Below are 15,513 nucleotides of genomic sequence, written 5' to 3'. Positions count from 1 at the left end.
CTAATTTGACCTCAGATGACCCCTGGTGACTCCGAAATGACCTTCCAAATATTTGGTTTTAAATGTTGACTGTACCCACCAAGTTTCATGCATATACGACAGTTTTTACTAATTTGACCTCAGATGACCCCTGGTGACCCCTAAATGACCTTCCAAAAATTTGGCTTTAAATGTTGACTATACCCACCAAGTTTCATGCCCATCCGACAGTTTTTACTAATTTGACCTCAGATGACCCCGAAATGACCTTCCAAAAATTTGGCTTGAAATGTTGACTGTACCCACCAAGTTTCATGCCCATATGACAATTTTTACTAATTTGTCCTCAGATGACCCCTGGTGACCCCAAAATGACCTTCCAAAAATTTGGCTTTAAATGGCCGGGGTTCTTCAGGGGCCCACCTTACAAATTTGCAATCAATACCAAAGAACTATTTCATCAAAGTAATAAATCAAAACAGAAAGATGCTTCCTTTACGAGTTATCACTCATTGAAAGTGCTACTTTGCTATACTTTACATGGAAAGCGACTATCTTTAAGTCGTCATATTTCCTTAATTACATGACCGATCAAGCTGTTATTTGGATATGTGATGCACAATTACAAATTAATTATTAAAAGATTTGGTGACCTCAGTTGATCTTTTATGTGACCTTTGACCTCACGAAATTGGATAAAATATGTTGCGCTGAAAATCTAATCAGGTCGAGAACCTCTGGCCACGCAACTCCCCACCAAGTTACGTCACTGTACCCCATACGGATCTCCAGATAATCTGTTCACAAGGTATTTTGCTTATTACGCATATATTATGCAAATTAGGTACTTAATTACCATATTTTATGCTCAAAATCTGAACAGGTCGAGAACCTCTGGCCCCGCTACTCCTCACCAAGTTACGTCACTGTACCCCATACGGATCTCCAGATAAGGTGTTCACAAGGGTTTTTTGCTTGATATGCATCAAATACGCATTTAAAATTATGCAAATTAGGTACTTAATTAGCATATTTTGCGCTGAAAATCTAACCAGGTCGAGAACATCTGGCCACGCTACTCCCCACCAAGTTACGTCACTGTACCCCATACGGATCTCCAGATAAGCTGTTCGCAAGGTTTTTTGCTTGATACGCATCAAATACGCATAAATTATGCAAATTAGGTACTTAATTAGCATATTTTGCGCTGATAATCTAATCAGGTCGAGAACATCTGGTCACGCTACTCCCCACAAAGTTACGTCACTGTACCCCATACGGATCTCCAGATAATCTGTTCACAAGGTATTTTGCTTATTACGCATAAATTATGCAAATTAGGTACTTAATTACCATATTTTGCGCTGACTGAACCTACCCCAAGTTTCATGCCCATATGACAGTTTTACTAATTTGACCTCAGATGACCCCGAAATGACCTTCCAAAAATTTGACTCCAATGTCGACTGTATCCACCAAGTTTCACGCCCATCCAGTAGTTTTTACTAATTTGACCTCAGATGACCCCCAGAGGCTATAAATGTTGACTGTACCTACCAAATTTCATGCCCATAGGCCTACTAGTTGTTATTAGTTTCCGAAAGCAGCCATCGGTTCAAATAATTGATCTTTGTAACTTTTTTCTGATCAGGGAATACTAAAAAAAAAAAGTGATTTCCCACCCCTGCTGTCATTGATTGCTTGCCATTCCTTTTGATTTCTCTCAAAATTTAGCTCATGATTAATATTGCACAGCCTTTAGTAAAAAATGAAACTTTGCAACTTGCAATCAATGATTTCTGAAACCACTAATTTCAGTCACATTTGAATTCAATTATTATTATTATTATGTACATTATTATTATGTTCATTATCCAACATTATTTTGACCTTTTCTATTACTGCCCCCCCCCCATGACCTTGTGAATTTAATATTCATTCATAACTGTGACGACCTTGAGACCATCCAATCAGAACAGATCAGAATCGATCAATACGCCATAGGTCATGACCTCCTGATTGTAAACATAAAACAAGCCAAAATCATGGCGAGATCGGGGACCATCGACGTAACATCGATCAAATAAACCTTGGTCTTGAATTTCTTAAGAAGTCCTGGCCTAAAAACCATGTTGTTTTTCAAGAGAAAACATATGAATCTTTGATATTCTGAAGTATAAAATTGTTGTGCAAAGTGGAACATCATTTATTTAGACTGTTTTTGCTATGGAAAAATACGGAAATTGTTCAATATTGCGAAGTGGGGTAAAGTAAAATCTCATTGAAAATATCATTTTCCCTCAGAATCATGTCCACAATATGATAAAATTGACTTTTTAAAACTATATTCTAACAAAACTACAATGAGTGTGATGAAATACGAAAATTTTTCATGACTTTCGGTCCGTGTTTTGCACAAAAATTGAGGTCACAAAAATATGTGCACTTGCGCAAGGAAAAATAGTCCACTAGGAAATTCATTTACCCGATTCATTAGTTCAGATTTATTCAAGATTCAGACATGTTCTTGACCATTTTTTTTATTTTTTTAACTATTTCTTTATTTAAATTGTAAAGAAATAGTTAAGAAAAGTTATGAAATAGTAAATAACTTCTGAATCTGAACTGAATCTTAAGAAGTTACCCTCCGTTGGTTTCCGTCACTTTTACGCAACTTAAATTATACAGACCAAAATAATCTCTAGCACACACAGGGTACCACAAAACAACTCGTTCATCGTGGCTTTTTTACCAAAAAATCATATTTTATCGACAGTATTTGAAATCTACCTGGAGTGCAATCGATTAAATAATAAATAAGCAAAATTTAGAAACAAATTTCAAGACCAAATATCAAACAGACAAACATCCTTAGCATAAAAACCAACGCCCAAATTGGCTCTCTAATTGTTGCGATCAGTTAGGCCCTTTTAGCTTCGCTCAGAGCCAATAACGAACCGCTTGTCTTGGGTCACTGAAATTCCAGTGTAGTAATTGGATTCCTTGCCCCTATAATATACATAACTTTTGTTACCAGTATGTTATTAGTTTTTGAGAAAAATGCAAAAATAGACACAAATTTATTGAGGGGTGTAGTACCCCCTTAATGAGAAAAATAAGAGCTTTCACCTGATACCAAAATCTGCATTTTGATGGGGGTAAAGTGGGGGGATGAGGCTGTCAATCAGATTACCCACCTTTAAATACCAGGGAAGTTTTGGGTGATGTTAAGAGGTGCACAATTTGGTCATTAAATGAAAAAACACACTAAGTTATATATTGTCCATATACTACTAATACTAGCTTCATTTCAATGCTGGCCAGTTATCTTTAAATTGCAAATCTTGTGCAAAAAGTTCATATTTTCCTCTATTTTGTCATACGGTTGTAAATTCAATGAACTAAACTCTTTGCTAAAGCGCTTTATACATTATGAATACTTACTTTCACGTACTTGCCCTAAATCAACACCTGCATGGATTTCTTATCAGACATTATACTGTTACTGCTTACTGGGTATATTTGACTATCATCACAAAATTACCTTTTGGTTTAAATTTATCCAAAACTTAGTAAAACTAAAGTAACATAGTAGGATAAATACCAAGTTTCCCGTTTTAACGGTGAAAATACATTGAATATTAATGAAAATCAGTGAAAATTTTATAGTGTTGACAAAATATTTGGGAAAATGTTTGCAAAAAATAGTTTATAATAACATTTTGAAAAAAAGTTTCAAAATATTAAAAATTTTGCTGTAGTGTGTTTTCATACAAAACGTTTTAAAAACGTTTTCATGACCCAACCCGATATTTAATGTTATTAAAACGTTTTTACCTGCCTAAACCAAATCGTGAACCTCGCTGGTACCACTACTTCCATGCTGGTACTAAAACCATCTTTCTGTCTATAGGCCCCCTATACCCAGGAAACACAAGTTTTAAACCAAGTTATAATTATGTGCAGTAGGTTTATATCAAAAATGTTTTTTAATGTTATGAAAACGTTTATACCTTTATATAACCGTTTTCTGGCAACCTTTTATAACCTTTTGCGAATGATGTCGAACACGTTTTGTGCATGCTGGTAGGCTTTAACAAATGCCACACAGTACTGTTACGGTAGTTTGCTTTAAATCCCTCTCAATATACTAGTCATATAGTATCTTTATTAAAATCTATGCTTTATATATTTATACCAGACCTGTATATGACCTTATTTGGGGTCACTTTATGGAGGAGACAGCCTCTGGGCTGGTCAGTCCAGGGGTCAGTGTTGACCAGCTCAAAGTATTAGTATTACCACGAATTATGCCATGAAGAAACCGAGGAAGAAACCCACATGTTTAAATAGTCTATACGATGAGAAACCCCAAATAGCATGTTTTACCACCATCTGGCGTTCCAATCTTCCCCATTAAGATAAATGCAATGCAACATGTATATCATGTAGGCCTATATATAATACCGATTTTCACTATTTGCCCTAAAACTGTTGGCAGAAATAACAGTATAAAGAAACTCCAATTGCATTGCTTGAGACTCCCGGGTTGAGACTATTATACCTGACATAATAGTCTCAGGTATTGCGCATTGTGGCCGTGGTGCTGTAAGTGTATTTACATTCTTTGATAAAAACCTGGTTTATACAAGTATAAAAGACCATTATTTCATAGCAAGGTTACTATAGCAATGTATAGTAAGTTCAACCTTGACCCAACCCAAACATGGCTGATGCAGTACCTCCTTGAACCAAAATATTATATACACTGGTGATACATCCACGGCCAATAACATACTCCATGAATTTTAATAGGCCCTATAAAGGGATTTAAGTGCCTCTTGAATATTCTTTAGGCGACACGAAGACACTCCCACACAAAACTGACTTGAAATTAAAAATTGCTTGAAAATTTGATTCAAAAACGCATGTATAGGAGAACTGGTCTACTTACCACATAATTGTCGGTCTTGCTCATGGTAATCTTCCCGCACCTGATCGGCTGAGATCTTCTTTAATCATGGAATTTATCAATTTCCTTAAAATGTCCTTTTTGTTTATGTTAATTATTATCCCGACGAGATTCTGTTAATTAATGACACATTAATAATAAATTAAACTGACGCAGTCTGCTATGGAATAAAACAACTTTTACTATAGACTGTGTGTAGTGTAAGTAAAGTTCATCCCTCAGCTACATCATTCATCAGTGCGTGTAGTCTCTTTCACAGCCGGTTATCTCGTTCCTATGTAAAGCTCGCAATTAAGCCACATGCAGTCTGGGACCGAGACTACCTCGGTTGTATGAGCATGCGCAAAACTCGCAAGAGTCAATGAAATTATTGTAATATTATCATAATGTGCATGCCATATCTACTGTGATGGAAAACTTCATGTTACTTTATACACCCAGATAAAGTTCATAGCCTCAGGTATATTGATGAGCATCCAGAAGTTACGAATGTACATCTATAGTTCAATGCCAATGTCGTACGTATCACTCCTTGGGCCTGAGAAAAAAAAAAGTGTTTGTTTGTCCCCAGGGTTTGTGCGGGAAGGGCGGATTTTTCTTTATCCGGTTCGGCCAAGTGGAAGTTCAGCTAGCCGTATCTCGGAGCCGTCCAAGGTCGCTCAATGTGACCATGGTTCGTTCGGGTCAATGTCACTTCATTCATCTGTTCATGGAGAAAGGATACACTCGGAATCATGCTCATCTATCAGGGGAACAGTTCTTAAGGGACGCACCATTAGATATTATCGGGGGGCTATGGAGTTTGGGTCAGGCAGAATTTTTATTTTTTTGCCGCCGAAGGCGGCGAAATTTTTTTTCGCTGCCTTTGGAGGCAAAATTTTTTTTTTGCCGCCTTCGGCGGCGAAGTTGTCTTTTTCCAATTTAATGTATACCTTTATACAGAGCTGGGTAGGGGAAATTTTTTTTTTTATGCAAAATTTTTTTTTTACTCATCAGTGAGGCAAAATTTTTTTTTTTTACTCATCAGTGAGGCAAAACTTTTTTTTTCAAAAAACTCCCTAGCCCCCCCGATAATATCTAATGGTGCGTCCCTAAACCTCGATACATTTGTAGGCCTACATTCATTGCATGCATGCCCTTTGAAGATGTGGGTACAAAATCTCATACTCTGCAACTTACGGTCAAATTATGCACTATGATTATGTAATTGATGTTATTGGACTATGCCATTGGGATGAGGCTAGTGATACAAACCCAATATATTTAAAATTATTTAGTTACTTTGCATATTGAAGACACAGAATGTTTTCGGTGTATTTTTTGTTTGTTTGCTTTTTTGAGAGGGGGGATCAGAGGATGATTGAAGCACTCGCCACTGTGTTGACTTGCGGTTAGCACAGCTGTGTGAGTGAACATGACACCACTGCGCGCACATTGCATTGACGGACATGGTTAAATTTGAATTTGGACTGATATATTTACAATAAAAACGGATGCACAATGCTGGTCGATTTCACATTTTATGTCACCTACAGAAGGTGTGAATTATCCTTCATCCATACATCACTTTAGATCTGAAATCGACTAAGTAATAATGACACACGCACAATTCTTAAACAACATCTTTTGCACAGAATTCAATGGGATTTGAAAAGTAAAGTGGCAGTTGAAACTCTGATGATAACACGTTTGCAGTGCATGATGGGGCTGCTTCCTTAAATCATTCTCGGGGGATTGAGAGGGGTATTTTTAAAGTCAATCATGAATGATCCTAGCATTTTTTAATAGCTCTAGCTGCAGGGATATTCCAAATAAAATAAAAAATAAAAAATAAAATGATAATAAAAAATCCATTTATTTATTTATTTAGTTATACCGTATAAAAGTCGACGATAGTTAGCATATGTGCTTACTATCGAGCGCTCTTGAAAACATGAAATTGTACCAAAGTCCGGCGCTTTACCAACTGAGCTAATGGGGTTGAGACACACATTTGCAGGTTTAGCCTACTTGTTCGTATAAAACTATGTGTATCGATGATTTGATCAAAACCCTTAACACTTATGTGGATGGGGCTCTTCATGTTTGCATGTTTTAAAAGTGCTCGATAGTAATGCTAACTATCGAGTTTTTACGGTATTTATTTATTTATTTATTTATAAACAAACAAACTTTTTTTTTTTTGCCTATATCATCACCCGGCATCATCATGGTGATGATAAAAGAAAACCGCCAGTTCGAGTTTGTAATTTGACTTCTATTGCAGACTGTGTGGTGCAGTGACGCAAAGTGTTGGTGCTCACACTCGTACTGCTCATCAATGGTTTTCTTCTATCGGAGGTTAAAACTGGCTAGGCCTATCTACGGAGAAACTGAATCAAAACACTCAATTTGGACACGGATTGCAGTATAACAATTCTACAAAAAAATGGTTCACAAAATATAAGATAACAAAAGTTGAAAACAAAAAGCGCTAAAATTTTCATTAGGACCTATATGAAACTTTATGGCTTTTAGAACTGGTCCAGTTCCTCAGTGTCATATGGCACTGATATTCGATCTGGTCGAGTTATCTACACCACGCCTCGGATTTCTTCAAACATATGTATATAATGTAGCATTTAAATTTGCGTGCAATTCATAGGTGATCTATGTTATCCCATAGATGTAAACCCAAATGGGATAACTTTGGGCACTTTTCAGACTTTTTAAACCACTGCTTCCAAACAAAACCAGTTCTATTTCTAATTATATCTTTTTTATGACATTAGGGTTCCCTTCTACACCTTGAAGTTGAAAAAAAAAAATTTAAATAATTTTGTAAGGGTGCCCTAGGGGTTAAAAATAGCCTGACCAAAGTTACCCCGTATTTGGGGCAACTTTGGTCAGAGTATTACATCCCATGAAGAAAAAAAAAATCAAAAAAATTGATCTTCGCTGTATATGGGAAAGTTGTTATTTTTTGTGACATTTGACGCCTTGAAAAATTAATCAAGCACACACCCATGCTCATAAATATCGATTTTTATTTTTTCTGTAAAAAATGTTAAAAAAATGCTAATTTTTGGTCAAAAATCCTGATCTGTTCGTAAATTTCGAGGAAATTGGACATGAGCGACTATTATTTCTTCCCAATATATTTCTTAACAAATTGACACCAAATATGACTAAAAACAATATTGCTGTATGAAAATATGACCATTTAAAAAAAAAAATTTGACCGACCAAAGTTACCCCCCTGACCGAAGTTACCCCATTTTACGGTACTTAGTCCTACTGATACGCTTTCATGTTAAGAGGCATAATAAATTAATATGTACAAATGCCTCAACCCCAGCTGAATCTTGTTAACTTGTTTCAATTCTATCAAATGCAAAGTTATGATTGTGTCATTTTTACATGATTTAATTAATTTATGTAGAATCATAAATGTATTCAGCATGTAGGCTTTAAGTTTCATGTCAAATTATATTTTCATTTGCAATCGATCACGATCATCATAAAGAAAATCTATTTTTCATTACATTGTCACAGTGCTTTGTCACTGAAGGAGCTACCCTGTATAATGAAAGCGCAAATAAATAAGTAAATAAATAAATAAATATTAATTAATTAATTAATTAACTATTCTAAATAGATTATGGTTTAGCTTTAATTTGAAAAGGTCACTTACCGGTATCTGTGATCATGAACACTACTTTAATTTTGCTACCTCAAAAGCAACCAGGGTGCTTAAGGGGTATAATCCACGCGTCTAGTACGCACTCGTTTCTAACAGAAATTTCTGTGAAATCTTCTCCCCGCAGTTCTTGCCGCCACGCGCGCGTCAAACTAAAAACTGCGTGGAGTGTGCGCCAGGCGCTGGTAAGAAGTTCAGCTACGCGAGAGTACCATGTTTTTATCGCCATTTACCGGTACCAGTGATTTTTTGTAAAAGAAAGAAAGATAAAGAAAGAAGGAAAGAAATAACTAAAGAAAGAAATCAAGGAAGGAAAAGTTCAGGAGTGAAAGAAAGAAAGAAAGAAAGAAGAGAGAAAGAAAGAAAGAAAGAAAGAAAGAAAGAAAGAAAGAAAGAAAGAAAGAAAGAAAGAAAGAAAGAAAGAAAGAAAGAAAGAAAGAAAGAAAGAAAGAAAACTAATAAAAGGAAGAAAGAAAGAAAAGAGAAGGAATAAAACGTAGATAAAAAAAGAAAGACAAAGTGAAATAACAGAAAATTTAAGAATAAAGGAAACTGAAAAAATTAATGTAATCAATCAAATAAATAACAACGACAGAAAGAAGTGAGAAAGAATAAAAAGAAGAAAGGAAACGAAAACAAAACAAAGACAGAAGAACGAAAGGTAAGAAAAAAGGAAGACATAATTAAATAATTAGGGAAAATAAAGATAAAATAATAACCAAGATAACAAAATATATAGACCTAGGCCTAATTAGACTAGGGTGAGCCCATTTCAGAAATCCAAAAAATGTATTATTTCATGGAAAAGAAAATTATGATGTAATTAAATGGTATTAGAGTTACACATCTCTCATTTGGTTACCTATAAAGTGTAACTTCGTAATGTAATGTAACACAATTTAACTCAATTTTGGTAACGGTTGGGCAAGAGGAAATCAATAATACGTAAAAATAATAAAGGCTATAATAGGTATATATAATTATTATAAAACTAGGTCTATATTTTTTTTCTTATAATGCATACTGTCCATTTAAACAGGCACAGTAGGCCTACGAAAAAATATATAAAAGGGGTGATGTCAAACTAGTATTATATAACTTATTTATTATAAAGTAGTTTCTTATTTTACTGATTATTAATATAATGAAATTATTTCAATAGTATTTTAAGGTAAAATTCTGTAATTTGAAATATATATCACATGAAGTCAATTTTAGTTTTTAATAAAATGTCTATTTTCACATCTGACTTACTTCGCGTGCAACTGACTTTATAACTTAATGATAAAACGAGAATGATAAGTAGGTCAAACCAAGTTGTCCCAGCAAACACAAAAAACGTTAAAACGTTTTAAACATTTGGGTTTTGATTTAAGTAAATTAAATGTCGGGTTATATAAAGGTTATGAAAACGTTTTAATACGTTTTGTATGAAAACACACTACAATAATATTTCTAAATTGTTTTCAAAGTGTTATTGTAAAAATATGTTTTGCAAATAGTTTTTGCAAAATATTTTGTCAACACTAAAATAACATTATGTTAGAATGTTTGCAGTATAACGTTTTTGAGTGTTTTGAAAACGTTTTATACCCTTTATAACCCTTTAAATAACCCGACATTTAAACGTTTGCAACCTTTTCTAACCTTTGCGAATGATGTCGAAAATGTTTTGTTTGCTGGGTACATGCCCAAAATGAGATGATATTTGAGTAATATTAATATCATTCTAAACATGATAAATAACGGGATCCGCTAATATTTAAGTTAATAATTAAAGGCCTATTCAGTGATAGCCTGCAAAAAATTAACATTGTTTATAAATTGCATAGGAGTGAAGGATAAGTCATTAAAGTTGTCATAGGTAGGCCTACAAGTATTTTTGCTATGCAAAACAACGAGAAAAAACGGCAGCATTGACAAAGTTTAAATTCAATTCAATTTGAAATTACAGATTTATGTAAAATATCTCATTTTGTTTACTTTTGGTTTTCGATTTATAAAGAACTTTTGAATCAAGAGGGTTAATAAAACCGAAGAAATCACCCCACTGTCATGTTGCAGGTGTTTGCGATATCACCTGCATACGCGGACAATTTAGCGCGTATGAGCTGCGACAAGTTTTTTGCGAGTGACGCGCTATGATATCGGACTGGTATTTTGAACCAAAAAATATGCCATTTCTGCTCAAATTGCGAAAAAGTAACTCCGTGACCCTATTTTTTATTAGCTTTAATGAAATATCCTATCAGTGCGCATATTATATCAAAAAATAAGCAAAATTGTTCGGGTAGATTTTTTGTTATAATCGAAAACATGTCTAAAATTTCCATTTTCCCATAGACGCCTGTACTAATTTTTCCCAAAAACATCATTTTTAAAATGGTTATTTCTCGAAAACTAACTCCGTGACCCCTCTTTTTTATTTTAGATATTCGAAGTATATCGATGAAATTTAATTGGTACGAAGTTTAAGAAAAATCGTTCGGCGGGATCTTGTATGGATTATACCCCTTAAGGGAAGGGGTATGCTGAACGTTTGGACAGTATTTATTGTGGGACATTAGATTACATCAGACATATCGATTTGCATTCTGAATACGAAGAATGTCCTTCTGATCATGGAAATAAGAGAATCTCTTATTTCCATGTTCTGATGTCAAATAATTTTGATTTTTTGAAATTCGCAATGTAATATACATTTTATGGCAAATGATTAAAAATTGATATTTTTGATATTTAACAGTATACTTGAAGTAAAGTTTATAAATCTGATGATTTATACTTAAAGTGTATGTAGGTGGGATGAAAAGCCGACGCGACGATCAATTGAAAATTTTGACCTTTCGTATTGAAGATATGGATTTTTTCCCCAAAACACCAAAAAAATATAGGTCTTTTTGGGGAAAAAATCCATATCTTCAATATAAAAGGTCAACATTTTCAATTGATCGTCGGCTTTTCCTCCCAGCTACATAGACTTTAAGTATAAATATATCATTAGATTTTATAAAAAATTATTTCGAGGACTGCTAGGCCTATATCAAAAATTTGAAAAATATCAAATTTTAATAATTTGTCATAAAATTTGTATTAGGCCGAAAAATGTTCCCTCTATTTGGATTGATAATCCAAACTTTGATATTTCTAGTTCTGACATAGTTAATAATCTGGTTGATAACCTAATCCAAGCTCCAAAAACTCCTCGTTATGCTTATTCTATCATCTGTTAAAATAAATAGAGAAACAGAGTATTTCATTGCTAAGAAGAAAAACAAACTCTCTTGCCACTTTCGTAAATGGAGATTTGACATCTAATTTTCTGTTTTATCTTGTCTTGTTTAGGATGTAATGTGTATCGGACTATTATGTATAATTATTATTTTTTTGGACTGATTTGATAATTTTATCATGTAGAATGTTTGGGTAGTGTGACTGCATAACTTTGTATTTCTAATTTTTGCTGCCTTTTTGTAATTTGATGCTGATTTTCGTAATTTGTTAATTTGTTTGCTGAAATGAATAAAAATTATAGACATTGAAATATAAAAAAAAATTGTAGGCCTATATCATGAATTTCAAAAAATGATAATTATTTGATATCAGAAAGCATTGCTTCGTATTCAGAATGCAATTCGATACGTCTGAGGTGCTCTCGTGTCCCACAAAAAATACTGTCGAAACGCCATAACGCTCATTCTAGATCCCTTAAGGGGGTACTACACCCCTCGATATATTTGTGTCTATTTTTGCATTTTTCTCAAAAACTAATAACACAGTGGTAACAAAAGTTATGTATATTATAGGGGCAAGGAATCTAATTACTACACTGGAATTTCAGTTACCCAAGACAAGCGGTTTGTTATTTATGATAAGAAATAAGGTACCGCTAGGGTGTACTCTTGTTTCCTATCATATATACGGAACCGCTTGTCTTGAGTCACTGAAATTTCAGTGTAGTAATTGGATTCCTTGCCCCAATAATATACATAAATTTTGTTACCAGTTTGTTATTAATTTTTGAGAAAAATGCAAAAAATAGTCACAAATTTACCACAGGGGTGTAGTACCCCTTAACTTCATCAGAAACAAGAAATGTCTTTAAAAAAGACAATGCCTCAAGAGATTCCAGCGGGCACCATTTGTTATTAGCTTATAAGAGATACTTGAAATGCTAGCTTTAAGCCATCTTGCAATGGTAATAATTCTGTTGTATTTAATGCAGGAATACCTGCATGCCGGGTGGTAGTCCGAATAATCAGTCCCTAAACAAAATAAGGCCCATATTCATTTACTGACATGATCGATGGACCCTGCATTTCCAATACATTGATGCTGTAGCCTTCGTACTGAGTGAAGAAGGCTACACACAAGGAAACTAGGCTATAATCACGTATCATGAGCCTAGGCCTAGACAGGCCTAGGCAAAAAAACCCTTTTTTTTTCTAATAAATTCTCCGCAAGCGTCATTTATGTCGACAAATTGTTCGCAAATCCACAGTAGGGTTGCAAATATACCATATGTCACTCGGAGTGTGACAATTTGTACAGATAAAGGCTACTTGGAAATTTGATGATCATACCTAGCATAGGCCTAGGCAAAAAAACCCTTTTTTCTAATAATTTCTCCGCAAGCGTCATTTATGTCGACAAATTGTTCGCAAATCCACAGCAGGGTTGCAAATTTACTATATGTCACTTGGAGTGTGACAATTTGTACAGATAAATTTATCACAACAGGTATTTTTCTATTAATTTGGCCATTCGTCTGCATATTACCAAAAATAACGTCATTTATGTCGACAAATTGTTCGCAAATCCACCGGTTAGTTTTAAGGATATAATACATGGCATAAAATATGACAATATCAAAATAAATTTATAATGAACGCTTGTGTGGATATTTGCCAATACAATATACATCTGACATGTGTATATGATTTATGTCTTCAGTAGGAATTCGGCTGAGGGAATTCCAATTGAATGAACGCAACTTTCAATAGCGTGACGAATTTTTTGCGTACATTGCGCGATATACGCCAGCCTGTGCGATTGTGCGTGAGTATCGCGGAAGTGAATCCAACCATGCCAACGCACTCATAGACATACCACCTAGACCTAACACGCACCGCCAATTTAGGCGTGTGCCGCTGATTCAAAAGCGTCTGTTCAAATAAATAAATAAATAAATAAAATAAATATGAGTGCCCATCCCTAACCATGGCAGTAGGTGAAGCCACGTATCCACGTATTTTGGTCGGTTGGTCGGACGCGGAGAAAAAAGCGTTCATATCTGGAGAGAAAGACGCGCTTTGCATGATTGCTACGCCATTATCGCTCGCGTCAAATGCAACATGTTCCGTAGACGCGACTGGAGAGAAAGACGCGCTGGTTTGTGTGATTCCTGCGCCATTATCGCTCGCATCAAATACAACATGTTCCGTAGACGCGAACATATCTGCTTGCTTGCGCCCAGGTATTCGTCCTTGTAAAAGTTGTTGCTAAGCAGTGTCAGCTTCACTACGCGAGTCAAAGTCACTGGTCTAGGTGCTCGTTTGTCTGGGAACACACTTGTGATTGGTTAGCATTGTATCCAAGGTCGTGCGTTCACGCTGTAGTTTGAAATATGCGATATACGATCGCGGTTGGATCGAGTGCAGCTGTTGAAACCTGCGTTCATACATACATGCTATGTAACGGCGCGCGTGATTGGTCGAGAGCCGGGCATAAACAGCGTTTATGCCCGGTGGCCCGGATGTGCGATCACGGGGTAGGGAAAACGAAGGAAATTTACGGTTTTTAATGATGTTACTTGGCATTTTTGTTATTATTTTGATGAAATAAGAAGCACAAAATGTTCTGGTATGATGAACGGGGTTCATTCATATATTTTCATGACTAAACGGTTGTTTATGCCGTTTAGTCATGAAAATATATGAATGAACCCCTAATTCATTCAATAGTCTCAGCTTGTAGTAAGTAGGTATGCCAGGTGAATTCAAATTTGCCATCAAACTGCATCATTTTATATATCAAATTGATTAAAGCCCTTGAGTAAAGAAAGCCAAAACTGAAAACCTTTTTTTCATAGCACTTTCCATAGCTAAGTTACATCTTGTCAAAGATTGACTTTCATCAAAAAGATTCAGCTAGCAAAATTCCCCCAAAACAGCATTTCGGTGGTGTTTCTAGGTCTTAGACCTCATGTTGATAGCAGCTTTTTTAATGGAACTGCTATCAAAATCCCTCTAAAATTCCATGTGCGAGTAACTTATCACCATAAAAAATCATATATTTGGGTTAAGTGAGGTATAGACAACATATTTATGTAGGTTTCCTTGACCGGCCAGTTCTTTTATATTTCCATGTAAATATATGTATTGTGTTCAAGGCGAATTTGGCTGACTGGCAAATGTGTTAACTAAGGTTTGCCTGGCATACCTATAGTAAGAAGCAACAAATTTCAAAGGACTTGTTCTCATTGCTTACCCCGAGTTGCTTACCTGTATTTTCACATCATATTTTGTGGTCAAAATGATTACAAATGTGTAAATTTGCAATCATTTCGTCGTGTACGCCGGCGAACGTTGTCAGTGCTACTACTTCAATCATGTCAATAGTGAAACAGTTGACGCGGTTTCTCCAACATCATCGAATGCTAATTTACGCACCCTTATCAGCAAAAATACAGCTGATTTAGCAAAAGTGAACATGAAGTCATCGGTTATAATATTTTCCTAGCATATTGAGCTAACACCATAGCTACTTGGTTTTTCACAATATACTAGTAATAAAATAAGAAAATCAGTAAGCTTACCCATCGAGCGATGCTTAAACTGAGCAGTACTCGAGAATCCTTGACCTGAGACGAATATACCTAGGC

The 15,513-nt window shown here is 35.0% G+C and overlaps 1 protein-coding gene across 1 annotated transcript in view; it reads right to left on the bottom strand.

Moving 5' to 3' along the window:
* Positions 1-15,513, bottom strand: part of LOC140153739 (sodium- and chloride-dependent glycine transporter 1-like) — a 47,268-nt gene that overhangs the window by 29,341 nt on the left and 2,414 nt on the right. Inside the window, exon 2 of the mRNA XM_072176570.1 lies at positions 4,934-5,064. Within this exon, the coding sequence (XP_072032671.1) occupies positions 4,934-4,957 (24 nt within the window). The 5' untranslated portion in view covers positions 4,958-5,064. The remainder of the gene's footprint in view (positions 1-4,933; positions 5,065-15,513) is intronic.

Source organism: Amphiura filiformis, chromosome 5 (genome assembly GCF_039555335.1).
Source record: "Amphiura filiformis chromosome 5, Afil_fr2py, whole genome shotgun sequence".
NCBI classification, from domain to species: Eukaryota; Metazoa; Echinodermata; class Ophiuroidea; order Amphilepidida; family Amphiuridae; genus Amphiura; species Amphiura filiformis.
Note: the sequence above shows the minus strand (reverse complement) of the source record. Positions and strands in the feature narration are given on the sequence as shown.